This window comes from Aplysia californica, unplaced genomic scaffold (assembly GCF_000002075.1).
Source record: "Aplysia californica isolate F4 #8 unplaced genomic scaffold, AplCal3.0 scaffold00131, whole genome shotgun sequence".
Lineage (NCBI taxonomy): Eukaryota > Metazoa > Mollusca > Gastropoda > Aplysiida > Aplysiidae > Aplysia > Aplysia californica.
The window spans coordinates 91,639-100,472 of NW_004797401.1; the positions used below are offsets into that span (position 1 = coordinate 91,639).

Below are 8,834 nucleotides of genomic sequence, written 5' to 3' on the forward strand. Positions count from 1 at the left end.
ATACAGACAGACAGACAGACAGGCAGACAGACAGACAGACAGACAGACAGACAGACAGACAGACAGACAGACAGACAGACAGACAGACAGACAGACTCTTAATAAAGATCACAAAAGACAAATTTCAAACTTTAATATTTTCTCATGACCTTATCATGAATGAATAATGTCTCCGACTCTGACACAGTTTGGGTTTGAGTAGCGTGATGGTCTAGTAGTCAGGCTACCGGACTCGTAATTCGTGATACATGTATTGCGGATTCGGGCGATCGAGACTCAGCTCGGTCCGACGTTGTGTCCTTGGTAAAGGCACTTCTCATGAATTTTCCCACTTGGCTCGGCGTTTTCGGAGACGGACTTTAAACTTGGAGGTACCGCCTCTTAAATAACCTAATAGTGTTGATAGGGGCACCTGTGAACCAAAAACAAAAATGCTCATCATATCGACACAAAGCCAGCGAACTCCTTTGGCAGACCTTATGCAGTTGCGAGCGCCGTAGAACACGTACCAAAAAAAAGGAAAGAAAGATAAAGAGGAGAAAAACAAAACTTCTTTGATAAAGAGGTCTAGATCTATGTAGGCTACACATAAACCAATTTGGTTTTTCTTTGACAGCTGATATTACTATTGTAACACCCTATTATTTGTTACACCATTTTCACAGACTTTGAAAGAAAACACAGACCGCCAATACGGTTGGTCCTACGCCCTGGGCTGGGTGGGTATGATTCTCGCCGCCCTGACCGCCACTCTGTACTCCCTGGCCGGCTGCTACATCACCAGCGAGCGCTACGAAGACCGTGAGATCCTGGAGAAAGGTCGTGGACGCGATTTCCCCATCGCTATGGAGCCCGTGTACGCTGTAGGCTCCGACCCGTACTTGAACAAGACCTATGGCTACCCCCGCGCCTACCTGAGCCCCATGGCTCCGGATATGTACGCCAGGGGCTACCCGACCATCGGCTACGGAGAGCCCAACAAGGATATGTGGCACTGGCAGGAGATTGACAGCTAAATTAAAATGAAGAATTTTAATGTTGAGTTGTTGTGAAAGTGGGTCAAACTAACAACAGCTGACTCATCACCTTGTCGAGAAAAAAGAAGGAAAAAAAAAGTAGGCCTCAGCCTACATGAAATTTCCTCCCGTTTTAACATTTTAGATTTGTTGAATAAAAAACAATAAAGAAAGAAAGAAAAAAAAGAAAGAAAGAAAGAAAGAACGAAAAACAGTGAATAAATTAAATAAAAATTATTTCTGCTTTCACTCTATTTCTGTAATATAAAAAGAAAGAAATACAGCAAATAGATTAAAATCTAAAAGGTGTAAACAGGATCCCATGCATGTGAAAAGAAGGAGAAATGTTAGGAAATTCTTTCTTTGACAAGGGAAAATAACAACTAACTCTAACAAATAGCAGGACCATTAAATTTTTTTCTGATACCCTTAGTAGATTGCTACCATTATTTAAAGAGCTTGGTGGTGTCAGTTTTTGAAGAGCAAAAAAGAATAAAAAGTAAAATGTGACAATGGGTGGGTTTAAAAAAAAATCAGAATAGCCAACTATAACTCTAATCTTTATTCAGCGTGTCACATTATTTCAAGTCAACCTCTGAAAGAAGACATTAATTAAATACGAGAGCTTGTCAACTTTCTTATAGCCAGCGCCTACTTTTGTCACCCTAAAGAGGCAAAAATTTTCCTACCACCAAGTGGGACATAATTAAATAATACCTGTCACTAACTACTCAGGTGATCCCCACCACCCACCAGAATTAACACATCGCTCACTAGTGGGTGATATTGTCCAGGTTGGCAAGCACCGTTATTGATAAAGAATATTTAGGCCAAACTCTATTCTCAATTTTTTAAGAAGAGCTAGAGAATACTATAAAAAGGAACATTTAGACCAAACTTGATTCTCAATTTTGTACAAGCTATAGAGAATACTATTTAAAAAAAGAAGTTTTAGACCAAAGTTAATTTTCAATTTTGTAAGTGCTAGAGAACACTATAAAAAAGAATGTATTGTAGGCCAAAATTAATTCTCAATTTTGTAAGAACTAGAGAATACTATAAAAAAGGAGAATACTAAATCCAAAAAAAGGTTTTGCCAGTCTAAATGCCATCAGTCCTACTATTACTATTATATAAGACAAGCACAGCCGGTGATTGTCTGACAGACTTCTTAGACTAACTGTTGAGATGCAAAAACCACTCTCGTCTCGTGTAAACTGCTGCCGTTTAAAAGATGACTCGACTGCCTTTAAAAAGATTTCTATGCATGTTTCTGAATCTTAAATTCTGTTGTTATCATAAATCATAGTACAGTTTTGACCACAATATGAAGAATGGTTTTGTTACACACTTTTAATTGTGGATCTCAAGGTTTTATAAAAATGTTATTGGAAATTTACACCTGATTACAAGGAAAGATCTGAGCAGTTTTATAGATCATTTTGATACCTGAGCTTATGAACATCTACTGAAGTTTGGACATTGTGAGTTTTGTTTCTGTTTTTATTTGTTCCAAGCGGCATTTAAACAGGCAGTCCAGTTAAGTAGAAAAGTTATTCATACTTGAGACCTGGTCATAAAACTGGTTGCCATCTGCTCTCTCACTGAGAAATTTGTGATGTTTCAAACAGGTTATGTCTTTATTTATATAATAATAATAATATATATACATACATATTTGTGAGACAAATTCTTGCCTGGTAAAGCTCTGTGATCAAGAATAGATGTAGTGACCAGGAAAGAAATTCACCTGCCTCATTCAAAAGTGATCCACAAAAAAAAAAGAAGAAAAACAACAGCAACAACAACAACAACTACAACAACAACAACAACAGTGTTTATAATACGTTCCGGTACAGTGGAAAAGTTAGTATACAAGCAGTCCAGGATGAAGGAGAGCTTCTAAAAAATACAAAATTATTCACACTGTGCCTTTTTTTTGTTGTTGCATAGTACAGTCTCACTTGTGATTCGTTTTTATTTCGTTTTTTAAATGGAACTTACAGTTGTATAAAAAAACAAAAATATTCCACATTCTCACCTCATTGTAAGAGGGTTGTGAGAGGTTTTGGCTGTGTGATGAAATGAATGCCGAAATCTCTGTCGGCAAATTGGGAGTTTCTTTTTTTTTTTTTTTTTTTGTATGAATGTTTAGAAGTTATTGTACTACAGGTTGTCTTTGCCCTAAGAATGTTCTTGTATGAAATCACTTCCCATTGTTTTCTAGATTTTTTTTTTCCTTCATGATTTATGTACATTCCAAAATATTGCATTCCCTTTATTGTTATTGTTTGAGAGAAGAAATGCGGTTTGTTTCTGTTCTTTCAGTGGTTGTGGTGCTTGTAAACATATTGTTGTTAAGGCAAAGGAAAAAACTCACTGCTCTGCCTATTATTATGATCGTCTGTATCTATCTATGCTTTTCTGAGCAGGGAATAAAGAAAAATAAAGAATACTGAATAACAGCCTTTTTTAAAGAAGTTAATAAAGCAGCTATTGCGTGTACTTTGTAAAAAGCCCCCCTTTCCCTGAAAAAAGAACTATTTTAAGAAAGCCTTGAGACGTTTTGCAAAAAGTTCAACCTAGCATTTAGATAAAAACATTCTCCCTGTCTGAAGGGCTGAAATTTGAACATTTTCTTTGAGTGTGGAATTGAATCGAACAAGGGGGGGGGGGTTGCTTTCTACCATTTCATTCAGGCTTAATTTGAAACAAAATTGTAGTATGCAGAGCATTATTTTTCATGCTATCTATGATGTAGGCCATGCTTCCATTTTCTTTTGTACAGTATGTGTGTTGACATATATGTAACTTACATTATAATCCAACTTTATAAGAAAACTTAAGAACTGAACCCAGTTTCTTAGCACAACTATGTGAGAATTTGAACGAAATAAGATAATACAGCCGCCCTCAACCACATCTGCTTCAACTCTAAATTGAACCAAGTTATAATGTCAGTGGTAGTTTAGGGTGGTCAAAGATCGTGTATAACAACATTATAATTATAGTTCACTCCTCTCTTTGAGCCAATTAAAAAAGTGACCTCAAAATTCGACGGCACTCTCTTCAAAAAGGCGCAAACTTTGCGAACAGAGTTACCCTACTTGGGTAAAAAAACAAGTGAAACTAACAAACTGTGCATTCTTATTCAGGAGAAATGAAAGAGAGCTTCAAAACAGACTGCAGCGCCATCTGAAGCCATGCCCAGACTTCCGCAGACATTTTTTTGGCTGAGTGAACAATCTTGTTATGTTATACATGATCTTTGGAGTAGTCAAGTAATAAATTGTGATCTGTACTGCATTACTGTTAATGCAATATAATGACACTTTTGATCCCAATCCATACTTTATAGGCAGATAGAAACGAACAAAATGAATATATTTGATTGAAGGTCTCCATGAACGTCTCTTATTTTTTGTCCTCTGAATCATTCCTTTAATACAAACATTCTCCCAACAGAAGAGGAAGCGTTAGTTTTTCGTGTATACGTAAATGGAGTCATTTATATCTTCCTCTGCCAATAACTACTTTCTAAAATTGAGATGTATTATAAACACGGTCAGAAAAAGGAATGACTACATTTAGAAATAGTAGTTGGGCTTGATCGCATACATTCCATTTAATTTCTTTTACTGGTCAATTTATTTCAGCTACACTGTACATTTATATACATAATTTACCAAACTTACATTTTCATAAAGATTATTATTATTATAAATATATATATATAATATATATACATATTTTTACTGCCAACAGAATTGATGAAAAGATAAATTAAAAGGTGTCTAGATTTTTACTTTTTTTTTTTTTTAGTAAGAAAAATAATCAGTTTCATTCGTCGCTCAAAGGCAAGTACGACAACGCCTTGTCATCAATTTTCCTCAAAATGACCTCAAAACAATTTTTCAACTTACAGCCCCCCATCAAACACAGTACCTATGTGATTTATATTTTTTCAACCTGTAACACATCTATTCCTCTCATTATACATGTGTATGTACATACTATATCGTACCCTTCAAAGAATCATGTAATCAAAAAATTGCCTGCAGGTTACAACTTAAGTTAATCACAATATGTATCTTTTTGATATTGATAAAATAAACACTATTCCAAAATTCATGTATTCAACTATTCAGTTCTGTCTTTTAAATTGCAATAGTTAATTGTTATGCCCCTACCAACACAATTTAGATCATTTAGGAGGCAGGATGTTTCAACCCTGCCTCATCATAGGCAGGGCCAACCTGGGCTGAAAAGGTAAAAAGGATACAACATCCCAGCAAACAGATGGAGATGGGCTACTCAATATATATAATAAAACATCCACACACAGGAATCAAACTCGGATCACAACTTCTGCATACTACGGCAGAAAGAGCCTGACCGCTACACCACAAATAACCGGTCTCTGTATCCATTTTCTTTCGCTTTACAAAAGAAATGGAGGTGTTTTAAAGCCCCCATTGACACAAATAAGATAATTTATATTAGGTTAGGAGGCAAGCTTACGACCCTGCCTGTCAAGGCAAACTCGGGCTGATAAGAATACAACATCCCTGGAGAAAGACAGAAATGTGATAAAAATTTTCCTCACTTGGGAATCAAACTCTGGTCTCCTGCATGTGACAGCAAAGCACCTAACTGCTACACCACAGACGCCGGTCCATTTTCTCCGATCTTGTCCAGTCTATAAGTGTGACAATTCATATTTATTTGTATCTCCTTACATTCAAGTTTGAGTGACGAGAAGCACATCGACACAATATCCATCATTTCACCCAGGGAAAAACTGAAACAGAGCGATAAACAGAGACCAAAGAGGAAAGGAAAAGAAGTAATGCCTACCAAGCGTCTAAAGACACTGATTGTAAATATTTTACCCTCCTATCGACACATTTTAGATAATTTAGAAGACTGGCTGCTTCCACTCTACCTCTGTGTGCCAAAAACCAAGCCGACAGCGGGAGGCGGTATCCTTGCAGACAGGCAGATAATTAGAAGAAACATACAGCAGTACCTGATCTAATGGCTACCTGTTTAAGACTACCACCCAGTGCCCATTAATGGGATTGATTCTCTAACACAAACCGAGCGCCCGACTCGTGGCCTTGAAAACAAACGCATTTAATTTGTTATTTTAGGGTCACCCTTGGAAGCATTCGGTTTGTTCCCCAAAGGTCGCTTTTCGCCCTCAATCTGGTTAGCCCGGTCTACCAAACCGAACCAATCGTACCAATAGGCCAGGCGCTAGGTATAAGACAATCCCAGTGCCATCAGCCATTTCTCACAGCACATGTGATCTGCAGCTTACACTGTATGCTTCGCGAGAAACCGAGATTATTTCTGAAATCTGAGTGTTCTCTTAGGGTCTGCCGGGGTAATAATACATATAGTTGTAAAGCGCATAGAGCTTGCTGTAGAGCGGTTTTTAAAATATAATGATGACACGACTGTCCAGAACATGTCCAAAATACTATCTGTCTACTAAGACAAGACAACCACTTTTCTCCATTACAATTATGGGTGACTTGTCTAGGACAACAGTACTTCCCCACATAGAAACTGAATTCATGGCTTTAAAAAATCACGATTTTTGCTTTTTATAGCCAGCCTAATATCCCACAGACACTCATGAGAACTGAATTCACGACTTCTGCTTTTTACAGCCATCCTATATCATCACAAACACTCATAGGAACTGAAATCACGGCTTTTGCATGCAATGGCAAAGAACCAGCCTATATCACCACAGACAGTCATGGACACAGAGGTAAATCTAAACACTATCTTTAGTTTTAGTAAGAGACTTACTGCACTTGCAACACAATCAGGTCATATAAGTGTCAAAGATTAGAGGAGCTAAAAGAAAGTAATAAACACAAAAGAGAAGGAGGACAGATTAGGACGACAGATGTTTTGATAGGAAAGAAGGAGCAAACCACACTGGAGCACCCGCCAACCACTGTCTGTGGGTGCAATGACATTACAACTTGCCAGAATATCAGCAACAACGAAGGAAGACCCATTTTGAGCCCCTAGCAAGGGTGAAAAGATGACCAGAGCCTAACACTAGTTACTACACTGTTCCAGCTACTTTGAGGCTGAAGCCAAAAAAAAAAAAGGCGCGGAATATTCCAAAGAAACCCCCCCCCCAAAATACACTAAACCGTACTGATTTTTCTATTCACTCAATAAAAACACTTTGTAAAATTCACCACCTTTTGAAAAACCCTGTACGTAAAGATAAAAATAGGACCATCAAGTCAAGACACAATCGCTCCTTCAAACTTTTCATTGTAACAAATCACAAGCAGAGCAAAGTACAACATGGGAGAGGAAAAAAGCAATATAATGCCATAGATCCAAGAAAAAAAAAATTATAACCACAACATAAAAGCCATTGACAAAACTGTAGACCCATTCACAAAAAAATAATGACTGATGAGCTTTCAGACTCCAGTCTTACACAAATTAAATAGGTACATAACTCTTTTTCAAAAACATCAGTTAGCTTCGTCATTACAAATAGCATTTGTTATTCCTATAATCAGTTCAAAAGCTTAAGACTTAGTGTCATCTTGTACTAACTCCAGTTATGACGCCGCAAGTCACTTTGAAAGCACAGAATTCCTGTCATGAAAACAAAACATGGGCATTAAATCCATTTAATAACCATAATAATTTTGGTCTCAAATGGGAAGATTTCAACAGCACTGACAAATGTGACAAAAACTCCCACTCCTAAAAGTAGGAAACTAGAGTGAGTACAAGATAACTCAGCTTCTGATAATTTTCCAAGCACCCAGCTAAATCAGTTTAATTCATAATTTTATAGAAATCTGCAAGTCACCCATTTCTAGTAGTATCCTATAGGCCTACCTGAAACATTAATTACTCCAGTAGCACCATTTTTTTAGCCTCAAGTCTTCTTTAAGTTTACGATACAAAGAAGCGCATCAATATCACTGTTGTCATAGTGCCAAAAAAAGTGGGAAGACAGAAATACAAGATAGACTTAAAAAAGAATCTACAAGCAGAATACTTCAAACGTCTCCACTATCATTATCAAACTTTCTTAAAGGTGAAGGCTTACAGTTTCTTGCTTTTCATGATTCCTGATACGAACAACACAACAAAAACTCGTTTTTTGTCTCTGACATAAAAAGTACCCAAAAGGACTTAAATGGATAGGCTAGCCACTCCGCCGAAAGAAACCTTAAATTGAGCTCAAATATTGTAAAAAGTCCCCGAAACTGCAACTTTGACAGATTTCTACCATCAGATGGTATAATAATAATAATAATACTAATGATAATAATAAATAGCATTTATACAGCGCATTTCCATTTTCAAACAAAATGCTCAATTCATGACTTCTGCTTTTTACAGCCATCCTATATCATTACAGGCACTCATAGGAACTGAATTCATGGCTTTTGCATGCAACGGCAAAGTACCAGCCTATATCACCACAGACATGATATATACATGTACAGCCAAACCTGCTCTACCGGCCACCTGTCCAAGACAATCGCCTGTTCAAACGACATCTTCCCACTTAACCATTTGCGTTTTTGCTATATCATAATGACACTGTCCAAGAAGACCATTAAAATATTTTTTTTAAGAAGACCACGATTCTCCTCGACAATGGGTGGTTGTGTTGGACAGGTTCGACTGTACATGAGACTGGAATCAACTAGGAGATACTACAAAATACTCAAAAACTATCCACATCAAACGCTTAAGTCAGAAAACAATGGAGACACCAAAAAAGTGAGGAAAAAGGTGATAAAACGCTTTAGA

The 8,834-nt window shown here is 37.0% G+C and overlaps 1 protein-coding gene across 1 annotated transcript; it reads left to right on the plus strand.

Annotated features, from left to right (window-relative positions):
- Nucleotides 1-665: 665 nt before the first annotated feature.
- On the plus strand, nucleotides 666-2,790 carry LOC106011498 (transmembrane protein 178B; the record flags this gene model as incomplete). The annotated part of the gene is given in 1 exon segment (XM_013081452.2): nucleotides 666-2,790. A coding segment is annotated over 1 exon segment (351 nt), but the record flags the coding sequence as incomplete, so codon positions are not given.
- Nucleotides 2,791-8,834: the final 6,044 nt, after the last annotated feature.